Source organism: Danio rerio, chromosome 10 (genome assembly GCF_049306965.1).
Source record: "Danio rerio strain Tuebingen ecotype United States chromosome 10, GRCz12tu, whole genome shotgun sequence".
Classification (NCBI taxonomy): domain Eukaryota; kingdom Metazoa; phylum Chordata; class Actinopteri; order Cypriniformes; family Danionidae; genus Danio; species Danio rerio.
The window spans coordinates 14928828-14953631 of record NC_133185.1 but is presented as its reverse complement, the minus strand read 5'-3'; the positions used below and the strand labels follow the sequence as shown (position 1 = coordinate 14953631).

The 24804-nt window shown below is 34.1% G+C and overlaps 1 protein-coding gene across 2 annotated transcripts in view; it reads right to left on the bottom strand.

Annotated features, from left to right (window-relative positions):
- Nucleotides 1-21941: 21941 nt before the first annotated feature.
- Nucleotides 21942-24804, bottom strand: part of epha5 (EPH receptor A5) — a 214681-nt gene continuing 211818 nt past the window's right edge. For both annotated transcript variants that reach the window (XM_001338028.9, XM_021479281.2), the window contains exons 16-17: nucleotides 23800-23955; nucleotides 21942-22564 (exon numbers count right to left, since the gene is read on the bottom strand). In XM_001338028.9, the coding sequence (XP_001338064.4) occupies nucleotides 22459-22564; nucleotides 23800-23955 (262 nt within the window). In that variant the 3' untranslated portion in view covers nucleotides 21942-22458. The remainder of the gene's footprint in view (nucleotides 22565-23799; nucleotides 23956-24804) is intronic.

The following is a 24804-nucleotide window of genomic DNA, read 5'->3' as shown; positions in this document are numbered from 1 at the left end:
AAACACGCTATTCATGCCTTTCCGAATACCGTACCGTTCGGCTCCACCCATTATACATATATATATATATATATATATATATATATATATATACAGGGCTTTACATTAACACCCGCCAAATGCGGGTAGAATTCAACCGTAACCACTTTGGCTGGTTCGTGTGAGCAAAGCAGGTGAATACCGAATACTGATCACTTGCGCTAATAGCTGAGGTGATGCGCATGTCTGTTTACAACGCTTGCAAGCTCCAGTTTCTTTTCGTGAAGCAACTGTGTCTAGAAACACAAATGATGCGATATAGACTAGAAAAAAAAGTTATGAACATGCACCCACAGTCTTGCTGCTTTCAAGATTTCCAGAGTTGACTTATTGTTAGCAGCACCAGTAGCTTTCGCTTTAACCATTCTTTGAACAAAAAATGTATGTGTCTAACATTACCTGTGTGTGTGATCATCCTTTCATTATCACTCATGGTATGTTTTTTACCTGCTTTCTTTTGCGTTTATATGGTTTAATTATCATTTTCTACAATAACATTGCTTTAATGGGAGATTAACTCCCGATTTATGCGTAGTTAACTGGTGATCTGGGACCTTTAGCCAGGACAGATTACTGTGCATATGTTTGGTTAAATAAAAAGTATAGTATACAGCTATATTTAACTTGTTTTGACACAATTTGTGACTAAGAAATAATTTGTTGTTTATGTTTGGTCAGAGAAACATTTAGTAAATCTTTCATTTTGAGCTCAGAAAATTAAGTGAAATAAAAACTAATTGTAATACTATGAAACCATGACCCATTTGCTCATGATTATTGAGCAAGCTTATACACAACACACACACAAAAAGTTAAATGAACACAGACATAACACAAAATCTAAATCAAGTAATTTTAGCTTGTCAAAGTCATATTTATTTCTGTAAAATATATTTTCCCAACAACAAAATTGTGGCTAGTGATGTTGGAAAACTACTAGCCACAGTGGCTGGTGATCAAAAAAGTTAATGTCAAGTTTAATACAGTTGAAGTCTATATATATATATATATATATATATATATATATATATATATATATGTGTATGTATATGTATGTAAGAAGTTTGTCAGGTAGTGTACATGTAATAATATAACATAATATAATATAATATAATATAATATAATATAATATAATATAATATAATATAATAATTAAAGGAATAGGTCATCCATATACTACAGTACATCCCTTTTTCCTGTTAAACACCAATAGTACAATATCAAGTCCACATTAAACCCTAGCATCACACAAAAGTAAATCCATTTACAGAACCTGTAGCTTTAATAATAATTAAATAAAGCCTAGTGCTTTTAAAAGACATTTTTAGCCATGATTCCCAAAGGCTCAACCTAAATGTACAGTTTATCCACAAATGCCCACCACATAGCACCCCTGCGATTCATCTTATCTTGCAACCAATTATCGAGTAACCTTTTTGTCCAGAACATGCTAATCTGCCTGCATGGCTAACATAAACAGCCAGTGCAATTACGTGCTCCTTTTGCTCCAGGCTCCTGTTTTATTTCCCTCCTATTTACTCGCAAATGCCCTCGTATTGATCTCGGGCCACGTCATGTGATCATAATAATTCCCCTCTTTGTCGCTAGCATGTGGCGGCTAGTCTCTGAGGTTTTGATGGCAGCCCAGGAGAGCCCGAAAGGTGTGTGAGTGATGACGGCCCGCACAAGTGTGGGATGAGGGTCATTGTGTTTGTCGCTTCAGCTAAAGTCTCAAGGTCTCGGGTGTTTTAAAAGCATGCTATCCCTGTAGTAAGTGTGGGAGCACTAAATTGCTATTGTCAGCAGGGGAGCTGACAGCGTTATTAGGTATGTTTCGCTGGAGGTCGTCCAAGGTGAAATGAAATAGTAGTTAACCTGTGACATCCCCGAGCCGAGGCATATTAATAATGGCCAATGCATGTAAGGAGCACCATTATTTCTTTCTAATGAGCTCTGTCATTGGTGTTCAGAGGGCACTGCAAGTGCTTCTATCTGCTCCCTGAGCGGCTCTGTTTACTGTTATACGTCTTTTCTGGAGATCATAAAGGATTGCTAATGTGGTAAAGCACTTATGCACTGTAGAAATAGTTCTCTTGTAAGTGGGGATTTCGGTATCCTTTACTCATGGTAAAAAATAGCAATTAGGAAAAAGGTTAGAAGAGCATACACATAAGAATTATAATATATATGTACAATGTATAAATAAAAGTTACAGGGGTTGGACAATAAAACTGAACCATTGACAATTAATTGTTGGAGGTTTTATGGCTATATTTGCAATCTTCATTGATTGCACATTCCCTCACTAAAAGCAGTGTCTGAAGATTTAATTAGCACATTAATAGCAGTTTTAAATAACTTGTACTAGATGGGCACATCAATACTAAGGACTACTAAACCATTCTGGAGGACCATGTGCACATACTAGTTGGAACATTGTGTTATGAAGGTGGTGCCATGTATCAAGATTATAATGCACTTATGCACACAGCAAAACTAGTGAGTGGTTTGATGAAGATGAATGTGAACTTGAACAACTCCCATGGCCTGTACGGCACCAGAACTAAATATTATTGAGCCACATTGTGGTGGTTTGGAGGATCAAGTCAGAAAATGTCTTTCAATTGTGACCTGGTCAATATTCTGCAAGAAAAAAAATATCTCAAAATCCCCTCTGGCCACTGTGCAAGAATTGTATCTGTTATTCCCAGGATGATTCAATGCCTTACTGGCAACAAAAGGAGGCCCTACACCACACTGATGATTTATTGTGTTCTAAAACCAGGTGTTTCATTGTTCAGGCCCTGCATGTTCTAATGTTCTTGCTTGGATTTAGTTAAGATAACTTTAAATTAAATCAGCAAAATATGTATACTTTAACAACATAGTATTAAACGTAATGAATATTCATTTTAAAATGCATTCAACATTTAAAATGGTTAACGTTAACTGGATTATTAAACACAAATTCATCTATTTATAAATATCATAAACTATTTTTTTATAGACTATGCAAAACAACAGTCAACCCAGGCTTATTGAAAATATGTGCCCAGGGCTACGGTTTACGAGTTAAATACATAAATACAGCAATGTTTGCTTGCAGCTAGTGTTGACAAATTCTCTAGATGCCACTGCCTATTTTTTGAAAATCTCAAATATGTTACTGGGATACATTTTCTCATTATTTTCTCATTAGAGCCATTTACAAGTCCGTCTCATAAATCCATGAGAGGCTCCAATATAATTTTTTTATGAATCTCAAATTGGTTACAGGGCTTGTTGTGCAAATTCATTCATTCATTCATTTTCTTGTCAGCTTAGTCCCTTTATTAATCCGGGGTCGCCACAGCGGAATGAACCGCCAACTTATCCAGCAAATTTTTATGCAGCGGAAGCCCTTCCAGCCACAACCCTTCTCTGGGAAACATCCACACACAAACTCATCCACTACGGACAATTTAGCCTACCCAATTCACCTGTACCACATGTCTTTGGATTGTGGGGGAAACCAAAGCACCTGGAGGAAACCCACACTAAGGCAGGGAAAACATGCAAACTCCACACAGAAACGCCAGACCCAGCGACCTTTTGCTGTGAGGCGACAGCACTACCTACTGCGCCACTGCCTCGCTGTGCAAATATCATCTTAATTTTAACTGACCCACCACCATCCCTAAACCCAACCGATAGTGTTTTCAAAAGCAATCGAGTAGAGAAAATTGGACCATAAGCACGTACTTTTAACAAAATTTCACATTGATATTTTTATTTTTTACTTGGTTTCCAGAACCTTCCTTTGCAGCATTCGAACAAGGGCAAACAAATGTAATTATAGATCACTTATTTAAGCACCCGATTCAAATATTATCACTCAATTCAATAGACATTATCAGTGGTTATCAGCTGATAGATACAGTATGGTTCAGTAGGGGCAATTTGTGCCTACTAGGAGGCTCAGTGTCACGTTCGGTGAGGGGAAAAAGGAGCGAGGACTCAGGTGCAGCAAATACTGGGTGTTTATTAAGAATAAAATAAAAACAAAAAGGCAAAACAAACAACCCTGAGGGGGAAAACTCTAATAAAACAAATAAACGAACAAACAAACTTGACTAGACTGGCAGGACTGGCAGGACAAGACAGGGCTGGACACAACAAGACAGGAAACAATCGACGACAAACTGGCAAAGGACTGAAAACATGAGGGGGATTATAAAGCAAAAAGTAAATTGACACACAGGTGAACACAATTAACTAATGATGGGTTAACAAGGAGGGTGGGACTAGACAATAGACGGGAGAGCGCATGACACAGAGAGACAATACAAGCCATGCGCTCACATAACACAACACTGAAGCACACGACAAAAGCACGTGACCACAATGTAAACACCGAGCCACGTGCTTTGACAAAAGACGCAAGACACGAGCACACGATGAATTAAAGCACTCACCGTGCGCTCACACACGCAGCGTGCATGCTTCATCCCAGCGCCGACCAAAACCGAAACCAACAAGACTGAGACGCTGGGAATGAAACACCACGCTGCTGACAAACGAAAACACAAACACGAGTACAAGAGCGCACGAGTCTGAGGGACGCAGAGCGCGTGCGCGGCCACGTCAAGCAGAAGCGCGCACACTCTGCGTACACCTACGACGGCGCGCGCACACAGAGACAGAAACAGGACCAGACATGAGTAGTGTCAGAGCTCTGCCACCAAAACAAGAATTTACAAGACCAAAGTGGCAGAACCCTGACACTCAGAAGGCTGTTATCATCCCTCCACATGGTTAATCAGCTACTAATAGAGAAGACTCCAGATCCAGATTTGTTTTTACATTGCCATGACTACTAGTAGGCGCAGAAGGCCCCAACTGGCCCATATCTATCAGCTGATAATCACTAATAATGTCCATTTAATGGAGTGATAACATCCAAATTGGCTGATTTAAGTTGTTTTTGTGGTATTTTTTTTAGTTCTGTGTGAACAACTGTGCTAAAAACAATCCTTTATCAGAATTTCATGCGTCCTTGTAAATCATATAAACTCTACAGTAAAATTTAACAAAAGCTGTCAGCATCAAATCACCCCATTACTTTTGCTTTACCTAGAAATTGCATGCAAACATATGCCAAAACACATATTTGTGATTTCCCTAAATTGTAGCCTTGGGCATGTATTCCCAATGAGACTATGTTAATAACAAATCATTATTTAAGTATCATTATAAGTAGAGATTTTGGGTAAATATTAGAACTGTTCTGTAGTTACTAAATACTAATTAATTTAAGTCTTCTAATAATCAGTTCATAATCTTCTGACGTCTTACTAATTATTTGCATAAGGGAAAATGCTATTAAGATGTTATTAATGACACAGACAAAGGAGTGAGTCTTTTATTTATGTAGTGGCATGAATATACAGGACAGCTTTTGTCATTGTACAGATGTACACTCCGAACCATCTGTGTTTTCAATTATTTATTCTTTGAAATTGTATTGTGTCTTGCATAATGTGCACAATTTCATAACATTCCGCAATTTTATGAGCTTTCCACATTATAAAAACTATTGGGCTTTACCACACAATTTGGAAACTCAACTATGAAAGTAATCTTTGATTTTTCCAGTCAGAAATATGATTTGAGAAGTTTTCCATGTCTAGTTTCCAACTGGAAAACTTGTTTTGATGATAAATCTAATATCATCAGTAAAGCTACTGAAACATATATAGTTACATCATCAAAATGCATCATTTTACAAACCATTCACCATGGCAGATGTGTTTTCAGGTTATAACAGCACTCTAAAAATGCTGGGTTGTTGTAACCCAATGTTAGGACATATGGACAAAAATACTTTGGTTAAAGTATTATTTAAATTAAATTGTGTTAGAACAAGCATTTTTAGAGTTTGTACATTCAATATATGCAGAATACACTGCATATTCTTTAAAGTTCTGCCATAAATATAAGAAACAGCATATTTTTAACCCTTATGATAAAGATAAGGTCGCATATATCAGATGACATGACTTGTACAAAGAGGGTCTTTATCTTAAAATCTAAGTGTCTTAAAATTTGTCTTTATCAAGAAAAAGAAAAAAAAAAAAAAACGTTTTATGAACCACCATTCTGGCAGGACTGGAGACGCTCTGATGAAGGTCATTCATAATGATTAAAATCCAAATGATTCGTAAATGACCCAGGGGATTGTGAGTCTGGTGGCACCTTCATACATGAAAATTGCATTACCAGTCATAGACACTGTCCAGGGACTCGCACCTCCAACATTGGCTCTGACAGTCCATGCCGCGAGCAATGAGCCATCAAAAGAACAATCAAGAATGACGTGAGGCCTTACGAATGCTACTGAGGGGTTTCTTGTATCGCTGATATGGAATATTTGACCATTTCGATGTTTGATATATGACACTGCCCTTGAGGTTGAGAAAGATGGATTGATAATTAACACCCCTGGCGATGTTTAGCAATATGATTTCCCAAAGGACAGCAGTGACTAGATGAGATTTCGCGCCATAACAAACAGCTGGATTGGTGTGAAATACGAAAAAAAAGGTGATATTAACATATATAAGACATTTACTGGTAGTTTAGAAGCTCCACTTGATGGAATGTAGATATAAATTTTAAACAGTATAATTCAGATATGATTTTTTTACAGTATATTCATTATTCATTAATTCATTTATTTATTCATTCATTCATTTTCTTTTCAGCTTAGTCTCTATATTAATCAGGGGTCACAACAGCTGAATGAACTGCCAGCTTATCCAGCATATGTTTTACGCAGCAGATGCCCTTCCAGCTGCAATCCATCACTGGAAAACACCCATACAAACTCATTTGCACACAGACATTACAGACAATCTAGCTTACCCAATTCACCTATAGTGCATGTCTTTGGACTGTGGAGGGACACCAGAGCACCCAGACCAAACCCACTTGAAAACGAGGAGAACATTCACACAGAAATGCCAACTGACCCAGCCAAGGCTCAAACCAAGGAACTTCTTACTGTAAGGCAACAGTGCTACCCACTGCGCCACCGCACCGGCATATACAGTATTAGTAATGTATAATAAGTAGTATTAGTCTAGGTAAATAAAACAGGAAAATCCCTCTCATATGAAATTTTAAAAGTATTAAATTTCTCCAAAGAGTCAAACATAATAATTTGTGGCCATTTAGATAACCACTCTAAAATGTGGATATTTTGATCGTGGCGATAGATGACTAAAAATAACATATTTTGAGAAATTTTGTACAAATTATTTATGATAAGAATGCTGGTACCACTAAAATGTGACATCTATCTTGACAAATATCTCATTCTCGTTAATGAATTAATAAATGTTGATAAAAATGTATATATGTATTAATATATATATAAAGTCAAAATAATTAGCCCCCCTTTGATTTTCTTTCTTTTTTAAATATTTCCCTTATGATGTTTAACAGAGGAATGACATTTTTATAGTATGTCTAATAACATTTTTTTTCTTTTGGAAAAAGCCTTATTTGCTTTATTTTAGATAGAATAAAAGCAATTTTTAATTTTTTAAATCCCATTTTAAAGACAAAATTATTTGCTCCTTTAAGGTCTATAGAACAAACTATTGTTATACAATAACTTGCCTAATTACCCTTAACTGCATAGTTAACCTAATTATTCTAGTTAAGCCTTTAAATGTCACTTTAAGCTGTAGAAGTGTCTTAAAAAAATATGTAGTAAAATATTATTTACTGACATCATGGCAAAGATAAAAATAATCAGTTATTAGAAATTAGTTAATAAAATTATTGAGTTTAGAAATGTGTTGAAAAAAAATCTTCTCTCTGTTAAACAGAAATCGGGGGAAAAAATAAACAGAGGGCTAATAATGCAGGGTGGTTAATAATTTTGACTTCAAATAAATATAACAAAAATGAATTTTCCATGCAGAGAAGCTATTCATCAGAGATGCATGGGATTATTAAAATTTGATTAAATTCTCATCATAAATCATATTCATCATAAAACCTAACGTAGGATATGGCCATACAACAAGCAGTTTTTATCAGCACAGGCTCATTCTAAATACGTAGCCTTATATACATTTCTGGAGATCGCAAATTATGTAGCAATTATGGAGCTAGGTATGACTGCATTTCATCTTAAAAAGGACCGCTACGAGTGGTGTGGTGCCGTTCCTTTTCTCGATTACCAGCTGACCGCTTACCTTTGTATGGACAGCTTTTCCGCTGTTACCCGTTTGTCCGATTGCTCGACATGTACGTCGGTGGACTTGAGACACAAGTTGGAGTTGAGTCAGACAATGGGGTTTGATTCCCATAAAGAACAGTTTCAGAAATCAAATAAGACAAAAGCAAAAGCTAAAAAAATAAATAAATAAGCAAATAAATAACAGGGTGAGAATGTAGTAAAATCTTAAACCGTGGAAAAATCAGGGTTTTTTTTTTTTTTTTGGATTGCTTTTTAAACTGTTGGTTGGGTTTAGGGAAGTGGGTGGGTCAATCGGTGCTTTTAAAAACACTATTGGTTCGGTTAAGGGAAGGGGAGAGTGAGTCAATGGGTTGGTTGGTCAGTCAGTTGAAAGTGGTCTTTGGTGGATTTACATGAGAACAGCAGATGTGAATAGCACTCGCAAGAGAAAGTTGAGATCTAAAAAAGCATGCACAGCGGCCTCTGGTGGAAAAAAAAAAAAAAAAACGTAGCTCCTGAGACATATTTTGCTTTTTCCAGAAACGTATTTAGGGGTACAGAATCAGAATGAGACTGGTTTGGTTTTTATAGTATTTCAGGTATAATTTTGTCCCATTCTTCCTGCAAACAAGTCTTAAGGTACAATGTTAAAAATTGTCCCGTTAAAAAACAGTAAAATACTGGCAGCTGCAGTTGCCAGCAATGTACTGTTATTTTACAGTATGTTGCTGTAAAAATACATGGACTACATTGATTTACACAATACTCAAGTTTACTCATTTTGCTCACTGAAAGCAACTGCCTCAACTTGGTCAACTGCTGAATGAGTTTATGAAGTAATGTGCTATATATGCTTGGAAGCTTACTTACAATGATAACTTATTTTAGTTAATTAGAAAAGTTCGGTTTAACTCTAATGTCTTATTTTTCACAACAGCACACATACATGTAAATCTGGAATCACCAGAGAGATTCTGACTGCATCAGCAACTAAACAGCTGATATTTTTAAATAAAGAAACAGAATAACATCAGCAGCTCATTGTTCATCTTTAACTCATACACTGGCTCTACTCTCCTCCACAACTGTGACATACAGAAGAAATTAGCTTCAGGTTTTACAGTAAAATAATGTTTTTTCCTTGATTTAACGGTAATCTACTGGCAGCTGTGGTTGCCAGCAATCTACTGTTTTTTTTTACAGTCTATTTCCGTAGTGTAAATTAACAGTATATTACTGTTAAAATACATTTTTACACTGTGTTTTTACCTCTCACGCCTTTAACCCTTTAAACCCCAGAGCATATACTTCAGTTTTTATTGAAGTCTCCACACTACTGAGTGTTCAAGAAACATGTAGCAAAGCTGAAGTAAATTCATTAATTAACTGACTAGATAAATGATAATAGAGGATTAACAATGAACAAACGAAGAAATACTGAAGGAAAAAACAAGAACAGAACATACAAAACTACAACTTAAGTCACAGCTTTATAATGAAATAACCTGAAGAACAACAAATGATTAAATCATTTAAATGATCAGCGGATGATTAAACAACTCTACAAACATCATCACCAGCTACACTTATTACTGAAACGTTTATTTTTGTATAACATCTACTAAAGTTCTTCTTGAGAAAAAAGTGAAAGTTTTACGTCACCATCATGGAGAACAGAGTTTGCTTTAGTTGGGCTCTTAGCCCTGTCATTTTTAACATTTACATATCTTGGCTGCTGCAATTGTTAAGAACTTTATTTAAAAAGCTCTTTTGATGTGGCAAGCCAGCCAAAAATCTAAATAAGATTTGGTGATGTTCATGTTGCTATTAAATGGCAGAGTCTGTTCTCATTTAGTATAATAAAATTTACTGCTCCTATTCAATGTTAAATCTATTGTTTCACATTATATGTCTATACAGGGAGTGCAGAATTATTAGGCAAATTAGTATTTTGACCACATCATCCTCTTTATGCATGTTGTCTTACTCCAAGCTGTATAGGCTCGAAAGCCTACTACCATTTAAGAATATTAGGTGATGTGCATCTCTGTAATGAGAAGGGGTGTGGTCTAATGACATCAACACCCTATATCAGGTGTGCATAATTATTAGGCAACTTCCTTTCCTTTGGCAAAATGGTTCAAAAGAAGGACTTGACAGGCTCAGAAAAGTAAAAAATAGTGAGATATCTTGCAGAGGGATGCAGTACTCTTAAAATTGCAAAGCTTCTGAATCGTGATCATCGAACAATCAAGCGTTTCATTCAAAATAGTCAACAGTGTCGCAAAAAGCATGTGGAAAAACCAAGGCGCAAAATAACTGCCCATGAACTAAGAAAAGTCAAGCGTGCAGCGGCCAGATGCCACTTGCCACCAATTTGGCCATATTTTAGAGCTGCAACATCACTGGAGTGCCCAAAAGCACAAGGTGTGCAATACTCAGAGACATGGCCAAAGTAAGAAAGGCTGAAAGACGACCACTACTGAACAAGACACAAGCTGAAACGTCAAGACTGGGCTGAGAAATATCTCAAGACTGATTTTTCTAAGGTTTTATGGACTGATGATATGAGAGTGAGTCTTGATGGGCCAGATGGATGGGCCCGTGGCTGGATTGGTAAAGGGCAGAGAGCTCCAGTCTGACTCAAACACCAGCAAGATGGAGGTGGAGTACTGGTTTGGGCTGGTATCATCAAAGATGGGCTTGTGGGGCCTTTTCGGGTTGAGGATGGAGTCAAGCTCAACTCCCAGTCCTACTGCCAGTTTCTGGAAGACACCTTCTTCAAGCAGTGGTACAGGAAGAAGTCTGCATCCTTCAAGAAAAACATGATTTTCATGCAGGACAATGCTCCATTACACGCGTCCAAGTACTCCACAGCGTGGGTGCCGAGAAAGGGTATAAAAGAAGAAAAAATAATGACATGGCCTCCTTGTTCACCTGATCTGATGCCCATTGAGAACCTGTGGTCCATCATCAAATGTGAGATTTACAAAGAGGGAAAACAGTACACCTCTCTGAACAGTGTCTGGGAGGCTGTGGTTGCTGCTCCATGCAATGTTGATGGTGAACAGATCAGAACACTGACAGAATCCATGGATGGAAGGCTTTTGAGTGTCCTTGCAAAAAAAGGTGCTATATTGGTCACTGATTAGTTTTTGTTTTGTTTTTGAATGTCAGAAATGTATATTTGTGAATGTGGAGATGTTATATTGGTTTCACTGGTAAAAATAAATAATTGAAATGGGTATATAATTGTTTTTTTGTTAAGTTGCCTAATAATTATGCACAGTAATAGTCACCTGCACACACAGATATCCCCCCTAAAATTGCTTAAACTAAAAACAAACTAAAAACTACTTCCAAAAATATTCAGCTTTGATATTAATGAGTTTTTTGGGTTCATTGAGAACATGGTTGTTGTTCAATAATAAGACGATTCCTCAAAAATACAACTTGCCTAATAATTCTGCACTCCCTGTATATGGCAATGATTTCTGGAGGTTTTTAAGAATATCTTGGACAATAACACTGCTCTATGGTGTATATCGCACTCAAACAGACATCAATAATCAGCATTTGAACCTCAATAATGGTGACAACTAACAAAATTAAAAGTTTAACTCACAAACAGGCAACTGAAAGTCTAAACATAAACAAAAGCAGAATAAAACGCAAATAAAGAAAACTGTAAGACCATTATACTACAATTATTCATGCCGCAATGCATGCTGGGATATTTGTACAGTGCCACTCCCAGCATGCATTGCAGCATGAAACATTTGAGATGTTACCATTGTTGAGATACAAGGTCAGATTCATGAGGTCTGAGTGTGTACGTGTTATAATTGAAATGTTTTTGTATGTCATTTCTTAAATGTTAAGTAATTACAGAGGTATCTTTCTGTTTCCACTTTTCATTATTTAAATTAATACCTGCAACTAAGCATAAATTCTATTGCATGAGGCCCTTCTTCCAGATTTATACCAAAACATTTATCAGAACTAATTTCAGACAAAAAGATTTCTCTATTTATTGACTTTCCAACTTTATTGCTATAATATAAGCACTTTGTTAACTCTTTATTATAGTAATTGGAGAGTCTGAATTAATAAGTTCAAGAGTAAAGAGCCCAACTAAACCAGCCCCTCACTCCATTACGGTGACACAAAAAACACCTTAATTTCTGTTGGATCTCAATGAGAATAGTATGGGAGTTAAATCAGTCAGTAATAAGTGTGTGTCTGCTGTTGTTTGTGGAGTTGTTTAATGATCCTCTGCTGAGACAGAAGCTGTTTTATTTGATTTTATTTAATGTTGTAACTGACGTCACTGTTTGTGTTTCTTGTTTATTTTCTTAAGTAATTGTGATTATTAACAGCAGGTGTTCATCAGTGTCTGAATTCACTCATTAGTGTCCATTAACTCTGTCAGGTGAACTATTAGTTAACTAGTGTATGAAATAGTGAACAAGGACACAAAGCGTGATTTCAAACACAGACTTCAGAACATCGAATCTGAACTCTGTTAGCTCACAGTTTTCTGCAGTTGGTTACTTTCTCGAAAACAAAAATGTTACCCAGAAAGCACTGTTTTTAACAGAATATTACTGTTTTAGTGAAAAAACTTTATTTTACCGTAGAATCTGACCGTTTTTTAACAGCAATTTTTTACAGTGTAGGCAACAGTACAGGGTCTTTGTTTTCACATTTTGCACTTTAAAATCCAGAACACATTCTCTATTAGCAGACAAGTCGGGACTCCAGGCTGGCCAGTCAAGTACCTTTACAATCAAAAAAAGAATTAAAGAACCTGGGTGTTATTTTCGATTGTGATCTTAATTTTAAATCTCATATTAATCAAGTTACAAAAACATGTTTTTATCATTTACGAAATGTTGCCAAAATTCGTTCTTTCCTATCTTTTGATGCCAAAAGATCTTTTGATGCCAAGAAATTAATTCATGCTTTTATTTTCTCTCGGCTTGATTATTGCAATGCTATTTATACTGGTCTACCTAAGGGTTCTATAATGAAGTTGCAATTGATGAAAAAAATGCAGCAGCCAGAGTTTTAATGAAATTGAAGAAACGAGAACACATTACACCAGTATTAATAGAATTACACTGGTTGCCTGTGCACCAAAGGATAGATTTTAAGATTCTTTTATTAGTTTTTAAAGCACTACACAATATGACACCTTCCTACATTTCCGACTGTTTAACAAAATATAATCCAAACCGTTTACTACGCTCTTCTAGTGCTGGACTTTTAGAATTTTATCCTGTAAATCTGATGCGATCTGGCGGCACTTCTTTTAGCCATTATGCTCCAAAAATTTGGAACTGTCTCCCCCTTGAAGTGAAAGAATCACCAAGTATTCATGTTTTTAAAAAGCGTGTTAAGACACATCTTTTTAAAATTGCAAATGATTAAACAAGTTTGTTAGGTGTATGCATTTTATCTATTTTGTTGTAGGTTTATGTATGTAATGTATGGTGTGTGCCTGCATATGTAAGGACTATTGTGTGTGTGATCATGTGAATATATACTTACATTTTGTGTAAATGAATGCTTTTATTTCAGTATATGTGATAAGTTTTCGTGGTCTATTTTAATGCTTTTGTTGTTGTCTGTGAGGCACTTTGAGTTGCATGTATGTTGGAAAAGTGCTATACAAATAAAGTTTATTATTATTATTATTATTATTATTATTATTATTTATCCTCTTCTCCCACAGCCAGGACTTTGTAATGCGTGCAGAATGTGGTTTTGTGTTGTCTTGTTGAAATATGCATGGGTGTCCTTAGAAAAGAAGGCAGCCCCAAAATCTCTATGCACTTTTCTGCATTAATGGTGTCATGACAGAAATGCAAGTTACCTTTGCCAGTGGCACTGACTCAACCCTGTTACTTGACAGACCCTGGCTTTTCAACTTGTTGCTGCTAACAGTCTGGATAATCCTTTCTTTTTTAGTCCAGAGCACATGGTGTCAATTTCACCCAAAAAATACCTGAAATACTGATTCATCTAACCTCAGTATGATTCCACTGTGTGATGATCCATCCCAGATGCCTCCAAGCCTGGATAAGTCGATGATGCTTCTGGACACTGTTAACATAGGGCTTCCTTTTGGCATGGTACCGTTTTAACGCATTTGTGGATGTAACTCCATATTGTGACACTTGACAAAGGTTTGCCAAAGTAGTCCTGAACCCATGTGGTGATACCGCTTATAGATGAATGATGATTCTTAATGCGGTGCCACCTGAGGACTAGATCTTTCTTTGATGCTACTTTTGTACCAAATCATAATTACAATCACCTGTTTACATCAGTTGTTTTAAATTGCATCATTACTTAACCAATTTACCTGATAAAAAACTTTCTTTGGAAAGTGTTGCAGGTCTGAATGATAGTAAAGGGTGTATATTTACAAATGAAATTAAGTTGACCAGATAAAACATGAAATATGTTGTGTTCATAGTGTTTTTAATGAAATACTAGTCAAGTAAATATGAAAACCTCTTCTTGCTTTTAATTTGCATTTTCCATGCTGTGCCAACTTTTTCTGATTTGGGATTGTAATTAATATGTTATTATCAGCCATGTGTATCAGCCAAATCTCTTTTTAACCTTTGCAGTAGACTACTTGTTTTGGGTTTTGTATTTAGCAGTTAATTTTAAATTTACATGTAGAACAGATTTACTCTACATGACATAATTTAGTTGTATTTGTCCTATAAGACATTTAACTTTCACATAACATACAGCATATAACATATAACTATAACATATAGCATTTTAAAATTTGAAAATTCTACACTGCATCAAACAACCAGCATAAAATATACCATGTCAATTTAAATGGCATCTTATATTATAAATTTTTTCTTCTCAATTTAGAACAATACTATACGTCAGTGATGATAGAAAGGAACAACACGGAGGATAAAAAAAGTGTTAATTAATGTAGGCGTATTTATAAACTAATTATCAAAAACTAAATGTAGTGTGTCTGTAAAACAAACACTGTGGACATCACCAGGCATTTGTGAAAATCAAGAAATCATCAGCAATATTGGGTTTCTCTCAAGTTTATTACAAAAAAATATAAAATTTCATATATTACACTACAAAAGACATGTACACAACAAAACACACAGCAGAAGGTAAGAGACAAACAAATATCGCACATAAACTATTTTGTTTCTTTTTTCTGTGCTTTTCTTTCTTTCCCCTTCATTATAGGACCAATAGGTGAAAGACTCAAACAATATTTTCATTATGCTGATCAAATGCATTAGTAATGCACAGCCCACCAACACCACACGTATCATATTGCATTATAATTGTTGGAGAATTATTTGAAGCACCCAGCACCAATACTTTAAAAGTATTGGTTTCATTTATGAAAGATCAGTCAGTGTGAGGTTATATGGGTAAATATTGTAATCTTGTGCTTGCCGTAAAATCCTCCAAAGTTTACAGAACATGTTTAAGATTCAGAAACACTGTGAAAAGCAGAAAGCTTTGTAATGGTTACTACATTTGACATTTCCATGGATTTGATGTAACCACAATCGTAAAAGCCAAACAAAAGTCATGTTCATTTTTTTATGACTACAACTAAAAGGTATTCACATTTACATATACTGCAGTAAATAACCTGATAATAGGGCAAACATGCTTGTAAAACATGATCAGGCTTTTCAGTCTGGCGGATATGATTATGGTTATAATGAAATATTAATACAATAAACAACAGCCAAACATTTTAAAACATTCAAGCAGTTTGTAATATTAAAGCATGGCGTGTGGATTAATTGCGCAAAATAAAGTTAAATCTACAATTTGATGGATTTTGTGAGCCATTCTTGCCCTTATATTGGAAAAAATGGGGAATAAACATGTATTAATTTAAATAAGATGTATATTTATCCTAATTAGTGCTGAGCAAAACTTAATCGCCATTAATCGCATCCAATATAAAAGTTTGTTTTGACATAATATATGTGCGTGTACTGTGTATATTTATTATGTATGTATAAATATGCAAGTAAATGCATATATTTGAGAATATGCTTGTTTATATTTAGATATACAATGTATATGCATATGATACAAATTATAGATACATTTAAATATCTAAACTATATATACAACAGTTCTGTCTGGTTCTTAAATCTGATTTGCTGACAGCCTTGAGATATTAAAGTAATATCAGCACTCGCACAGCCTCTTCACCCTTGTTTATTACTCCGCCCTCACAAGTGGGAGGCAGAGAACTTTAGTTTGACAAAAATTGCAGCTGTTGGACAACATAATGTACTTTTGAGGCTTTTTAGGTCGGAAGGTAAATGTATAGATTGAAACAATGCTGTTTATTTATAGGATTAGAGCCTATTTTAAATATTCATAATTTCAGAGATTCAGCACGTTGGTGGACAGCCTGCCATACTGAGCAGAGCAAAGATGGTTGATGTTTCGCCACAAGATGGCCGCTTAAGGTATGTTTCAAACTACATCTGAACAAATCATTACATAACAGGCAAGTCGCATTCTAAGTCGATCTCTCTCTCTTTGTAATTTGTAGCGCTGTATTTATACCATAGTAATTTGATAGTGTTTGCTTTGCCCTGGCTTTTCAGAGATAATTATTGTGATCTCCCGATTGCAACAGATAAATACAGTACAGGAAAATCTCTGTACACCGATGGCATTTGATGCTGTTCAGCCTTATAATCTTAAAATGTGAGCAAGATCACCTGTTTTGTCATCATTTTAGTCATTATGCTAGAAAATCATCCAAATACTAGCTCTAAAGTGACATTTGTGAAGTAGCATCGGTGTCTGCTATTCTGATGTCAGCTGCAGATGTGTATGAATGACGTACAAAAAAGTTTTGAGAGTCTCCGTGTTTGATTTTCTTATTTAATATACACGATTATGCCGTCAAACTGTATAAAGGCAACACACTCGTAACAGTACCATGTGGCTGTAAATTGCCAATAAACAGTTATATCAAAGTCCTACTTGCTACACACACATATTATGTCAAAACAAACTTTTATTCTGGATGTGATTAATCATGATTAATCTCTTCCCAGCTCTTAGCCTAATATTTTATAGTTACATCAATTTTTATGTAGTGAATTTCTGCGCAAAATACCAAATGAAGGGTAACTGCATTGCGTAAAAAAAGATCAATTTCCTTGTATATTGCAGTTACATTCAATGCAACAAAGTACTCACTACTCATAATAAAGTACTCATTAATCATTAAAAAGAGCAAATATAAGTGCAAATCAGTGTCGATTCAGATTCGTTGAAAATGTGTCACTAACTTATAACCTTGATTACTGCTAATTAATAATTGTACCACTCTGTATTTTTGTAATGTACTCACATAATCGCAGGCACTTGAGTACTTGCACTTGACTAATCATGGATCCTTACATTGCTATTTATTTTCTAAGATCAAAAAAAAAAAAAAATGAAGGGTATACATAAATCTTTTAGAATAAATCTTACTGAAGTATTGTCAATAATCATCATAATTAAAAGATGTTTTGAAGAAGTATGCAACATATGTAAGCACTTATCAATACAATCTTGTGGCCTTCCTTTTTAAATTATTGACCTAATATATGAAATGGTTTAATTTCTGAAATTTGGTTTGTTGTTCATTTCTGAATATGAGCCCTAACATTCAATACTTAGCTACTTTTATTTTGAAACCCATGAAATAATCCCTATAATGCAAGAGTAGCTTGGCGTCGATTAACGCAGGCAGCAATTTTAACATCTACCTCAGTGTACATAAAAAAAAACTGAAAGTGGAAGAAAAAAAATGTGTTTGCTTTTGAAAACATTAGCATGCTAGCTTAGCTACATGGTTTAGAAACGACAACCAAAGCTCAAAGCCAAGTAAAAATGCAAATGTGATTTTAGCACACATTTGTTTTGGTTTTGTTTAGGCTAAGGGTTAGCATAGTTGCTAATGTTGTTTGGGTCGTGCTTAGGATAGGTGCTAATTTTTCTTTCTTTTCTCCAATATAATACCTTTAGCTGCCAACGTTAGCACACTGAGCATAATTTCTGGAAAATACGTTTTTACCACCACCTTCAGGACATTTGACTTTTTCTCTCAAAAACAGATTAAAATAAAAATAATAACATAAATTAAGATGCAACATTAACTGATCAATTCAAATGATTATAAAATGCTCAATTAACCACTTGTTTGTACACTGAGGGACTGTTAAAAGTATTGTCAGTTTATCACATTTTAACAGATTTTGCTAATTACTCAAGTTCTAAACCAAAAAAGATCAACATGAAATAGGATTTGCAACACATTTTTCTTCTGCAATTTGATATATTTCACAAAATCGTGAACATGTTGTGAAAATTTGTTCTCTTATTGTAGTTAAAACAAAGGACACAATTAGTTGAAGAAAATTTAAGAATAAAGTAATATGCTGTTATATTATTTACCTTTTTTAATAAATCACAAAAACTCTGTTAAAATGACTGAAATAATTGGTCATTTCTGTCTCAAATAAATAAAAGAGATGTGAAAATTGTTAATTTGTGTTCATAAAATGTGGCTACAATTTGCTAAGACAATATAATAAATTAGTTCTTGCTTTGAGATGGCAGTTTAATTAAATCAAGTAAACAAATTTATAAATATTAGACACGAGTTACTAAGACAAGAGAACAAATTATTAAAATGTGGCCACACTTTAACTTAAAATAGCAAACAAAAAACAATTGTGGCAAGAATTTACAGAATTATTATTAATCTAAAAAAAGGGGAGGTATTATTCTTGTGAACAAATTCCTTTTTTTTCGCATAATGTAAAACATAGTTATTATTATTCATAATATAATCCAAAAATCTGAATTACAAAAGTAAAATGGTTCCATTTTGATTTCATGTTGATTGTAATATCCATCTAGTAGTGAGAAAACTGAGCAAGGTGAACATATAGGTAGCAGAATATAGTGAAGCTCACACATCAATGATAAAAAAACAAGTTTTCATTACCTTTCTAAAGTAGCACTGAGAATCAATAGAAACATTTATTGACTGGACTGAGTATACACAGCATGTAAGCCCACCCGCACATGAACATGGATGGATGCGTCTGAGCTCCACTGGATCTACACTGTAACTGTACACTATTTACATGAAGAAGAAGAAGATGAAGAAGAAAAACATCAGTGGAATTAAAACAAATGTGCGGTTTGGAAACATTTCACATTTTCAAATACAAATACATTTCCTTCGCCCTTTACAGCACTTATTGTGCAAAAGGAAAACAATCTAATTCGTCCTCTTAGGCTAAGCAAACACTGTGTGATTTTTGCGCAATTTTAAACAAATCACACTTTTCTAGAAAAAAAAAAACGTGTGATGTAAAGTCAATGCTTATATTTAATGTGCTTTATGCGCTCTTCTGATTATCGAATTGAAATTTAACTACACCCCTGAACCTAAAATCTGTTTTTACTTTGCTTTTGGTGTTTAATAAAGAGTTTTTCATCTAAAAATACCCAAAAAATATTTTGCATGAATGTTGTAAAGTTTAGTGCACTCTAGCTGGTGAAAATGATAATGACATCTTTAGCTATGTTCCATCCATATATGCCATCCATCTATTTTTATGTGCATTTTGGATGCACCTAAAGACTTCAGACAAGACGAAAGATTTTAAGACATTCAGTGATTCATTTTTTTATTTATTTTTTGCTGCTGTGTGTGGGAAGTTTGTTTCTGTGATGAGTTACTTACACATCTCATTCACAGCCTTATGTTTAGATTACATTTTTTGCCTGTGTGATAACCGCAATAATTTAGTATAGTGAAATGGAACGGTAATACGCCCAACATCTGAAGAAACTACTTTGTGCGTTGATCTGAAAATAATTGTACGTTTTCAAATGTTTATTAGCCAATCAGAGTCAAGTGAGCAAAAACCTCATAGTATAAAACTGGCTAAAGCTATCAAAATACACTGGGTTTAACCCTGGGTGTGGGTTTTATAAACATCCCTTGCCCACTTCATCAGTCCATCGGTCAGTGTTGGTACTGCTAGTTTGCTTGGTGTATTCCAGGTGCCCATTTGTTGGAGCTCGTTGGCCCAATTCATGTTTATTACGCATTGGTCATTACGTCATTTTGTTGGAAGTTCCGTTTTTTGTTTTTTTTTTCTGATCAAGAAAACAGATACTGCCCTCTGCGGTGGGGAAAGACATGCCCTGTTGCACAGACACAGAACATTCGCTCTTGAATCAGTCGACTGCCTTCCGTTTGGTGTGTTTACATGCACTTTTTTTCTCCAGACATGAGCCGATGAAAGTCATCGGTGGTAGGTTTCATTGGTATTGGTAGCATAGATAAAATGCTTTGAGTACTAACAACCTAATTTCGGTTGGCATTGTAAATGGTATTTTTGTACATTTTTTATTGTACATAAGGTTTTGCATTAAACACGAAGTTGGCATGGAAATATAAAATGCAGCCAAAATGACTCATTTATATAACTGTAGTAAAAGCAAAAATTATCATGAGGGTTCTCCAAATTTGTCCACAAGCTTTTTGTTTTACAGGAAGTTATAATTAGATTGATGTACTAAGCAACTCCATGCGCTGACTTCTTCACCACTGTTTCATCATGTTATTTCAAATATTAGTACAAAAATGGCACACGCTCAAGTATAAATGGGCATTTCACGTAAATCCAGCTTTATGGGTCATATTTCAGGAAAGTGACAAATAACCTGCAGTATATGGTAGTTTAATAGCATTTAATAAAGGGTGCATTACTGTTAAGCTGCAGACCATTAACATCCTTAAAAAAAAATAAATAATAAAAAAAAAAAATAAATAAAATATATATATATATATATATATATATATATATATATATATATATATATATATATATATATATATATAATATATATATATAAAAAAAAATATATATAAAATATATATAATATATATATATATATATATATATATATATATATATATATATATACATACATATATATATATACATATATACATATATATATATATACATATATATATATATATATATATATATATATATATATATATATATATATATATATATATATATATATATATATACATATATATGTTCCAATTTATCAAATCAAATGAGTGTAGTTTATTCAAACTTACTGGAAGTTAATTCTAGTCATTTCGAGGGAGCTCTGAACTAAGTGTTAAAGTTAAACGTGAAGTAGGTGATTGTCTTCAGAAACGTCTTAAAAAAAATATATATATATATATACATATATATATATATATATATATATATATATATATATATATATATATATATATATATATATATATATATATATATATATATATATATTGCAATTTATCAAATCAAATGAGTGTAGTTAGTTCAAATTTACTGGAAGTTAATTCTACTCATTTCGAAGGAGCTCTGAACTCAGTGTTAAAGTATAGTATAGTAGTGTAGTCTATGAATATTGTTATCTTTTTTCAGATGGAGTGAGATCAGAAACACTGAATTAATGCTAGTCAGTTTGTAGCTTTGTTTGAAAAGGGAACAACATTTCAGACATATCAGAATTTCTTTCAACTAACTGAAAAAATTGACAAATTCAATTCTAAATAGGACAAAAATCGCACAGTGTTTAACTGGCCTTTTAAAAACAAGGAAGTAAAAATTGAGAACGAAGCAACATCAACGATCATTGAGCTGGAAATCTACTATTGCTTTGTTTAATACTGCCATATTTTCAATTGATATGACTTTAGTCTTTTAATGCTGAAAATTCACCTTAGCAAAAAAAAATAAAAGTCCAACGCAGTCTCTCATTCCGGAGGTATTAACATTGTTGAATGAGGTCGTGGAAAAATGCTATACATTCAGCCCAGAGACGCCTGATCCCGAGTCAGTGGTCCTACCTGGAGATGTGCCACACTTTTCCAAAATAAACAGCACTCAACGTTTCGGTCCAGCTCCTCAGTGAGAGTTCTAGAAAAAAAAAAAAAAAAAAAACGAAGACCGTCGCCGATTTGTCCGTTGTCAGGTTTCTTCGTTAAATAGTTCCGTTCAATAAATAAGTGTTTGTAGAAAGTGCTAGGCTACTGCTGGAGGCTGGTGTGAGCCTCAGATGGGCATAGTGGCGTTCATCATCTGGACCCGCATCTCCTGAATGCTGTTGAGGATCTTCTTCTGATGGCCTGCCAAAGTGACTCCGACCCGCCGAAGATCTCTGTAAAAGAACAAGGAAATCAGTCATTTTACAGCTGGAAGAAAACAAACATGTACAAATACATACATGCACTCTCAAAAATAAAGGTACAGGAGCTATAAAGGTAAAGGTCACTGGGGCAGTACCTTTTCAAAAGATGCATATTTATATCCTAATAGTCCACAGTGGTAACTCAATGGTGCATATTAGTGCCCAAAAGTGCCTTTGAGGTACCCTTTAGGTTCAAATACCTACCGTTGAAAAAGGTACTGCCCCATTGACAGCTCCTGTACATACATTTGTGGATACACATTTATATATTTTATAAATGTACATTTTGAACCATTATGTATTAAATGAGAAAAACATCAAATACACACAGCTCTGGGAAAAATATAAATATAAATATAATATAATATAATATAATATAATATAATATAATATAATATAATATATAATTTAATACAATAAATATATTTTATAAAAAAATAAATAAAACTAAATAAAAAAATTTAAAAGTATATAAAAAAAAATATATATATATATATATATATATATATATATAAAGACCACATCAAATTTTTTTTTCAGTTTTCCAGATTTGCTATGAAAAGGTATTTACTTTAAAAGGTATAGATTTATGTTCTAAAGTGTCTCCAAGAAAAAAAAAAAAAAAAAAAAAAAATATATATATATATATATATATATATATATATATATATATATATATATATATGGTATATATATATATATATATTTTATATATGTTATATATGGTATATATATATATATATATATATATGTGTATATATATATATATATATATATATATATATATATATATATATATATATATATATATATATATACCATATATATATATATATATATATATATATATATATATATATATATATATATATATATATATATATATATACCATATATATATATATATATATATATATATATATATATATATATATATATATATATATATATATATATATATATGTATATATATATATATATATATATATATATACCATAACTACTACCTGCTGCTAAAAAACTATGAATAATGTGGTCTTTCAGCTATTTATTTACTTTCTAATTACAGTCCAGTCAGCATCACGTAAAAATTACAACAATCATGTAAAAATTACAACAGCCAGATGTACCTTGAATTCCCTGAATAAAAGAGAAAATACAGGTCATGCTTTCACAAAGTCATTTTTCCCTGACGGATGACTTACTCCAAGGTCATTTGAGTGACTACTTGTAGAGAAGTGTATCCACTTTCCATGAAAAGCTCAGTGTATCGACCCATTTTGATGGCCTCCAGCCACTCCTCCACTGATCTGAACACACAGCCCTCTGGACTGCCTTGCTCCACTAACAGATTAGACACTCTGTGGAGAGACAAAAACATTTTCTGATTTGAGATTACTTGAAGGATAATTTTTGTACCATTTGATAGGTTTATATAAATATGTAACTTAAAAAAGCCACAATTGCATGCAATTTCTGCAAACAGACTCACAGAATTGTTAAATATAATACATTAATTCATTTTCTTTTCAGTTTAGTCCCTTAACTAATATGGGGTCACCACAGTAGAATGAACCGCCAACTTATACTTCTGCGTCAAGTGACCGGTGTAACCCACGGCGCATGCAATGCGCATGGCTGTGCATTTATACTTTTGCCCGCTGTCTCTGTTGGTCTGCATTAACACTTCCGAAACGCTAGTTAGCAGTGAGGTGTAAATGTTCCTATGTGTCGAGTTTCTTTGCTGCTTTTTTGCTTTTCCTGAACACTTCCGGGATGTACAAGTGGCTCAAACTCGCTCATTTTGAGGCAGGAACCGGCAGACGTGCAACAACTATAACTATGAGGTAAACACAAAACAAAACTTTCTATCCGGAGCTCCTTCACGGGACTCCACACTTGTAAACAATCGCTACATTGGGTTCGCGCCATTCGCGCGGCTCTCGGTCCTGCCCCGACTCGTCAGCGCTACCAAGCCAACCAATCACAGAGCTTGCGCTACGCGTTGTTGCGACGTGTAGTTACATTTTTTGAGAGGTGTACGTCAGTGATGGCTACGGCCACAGCGAAGGGCTATGCGTCAGCACCGTAGCATACGCCGGTGTGTGACGCAGAAGTATAAATCAGCCTTCAGTCACACACCTACACTAAAGACAACTTAGCTTACTCAATTCACCTATAGCACATGTCTTTGGACTGTCGGGGAAACT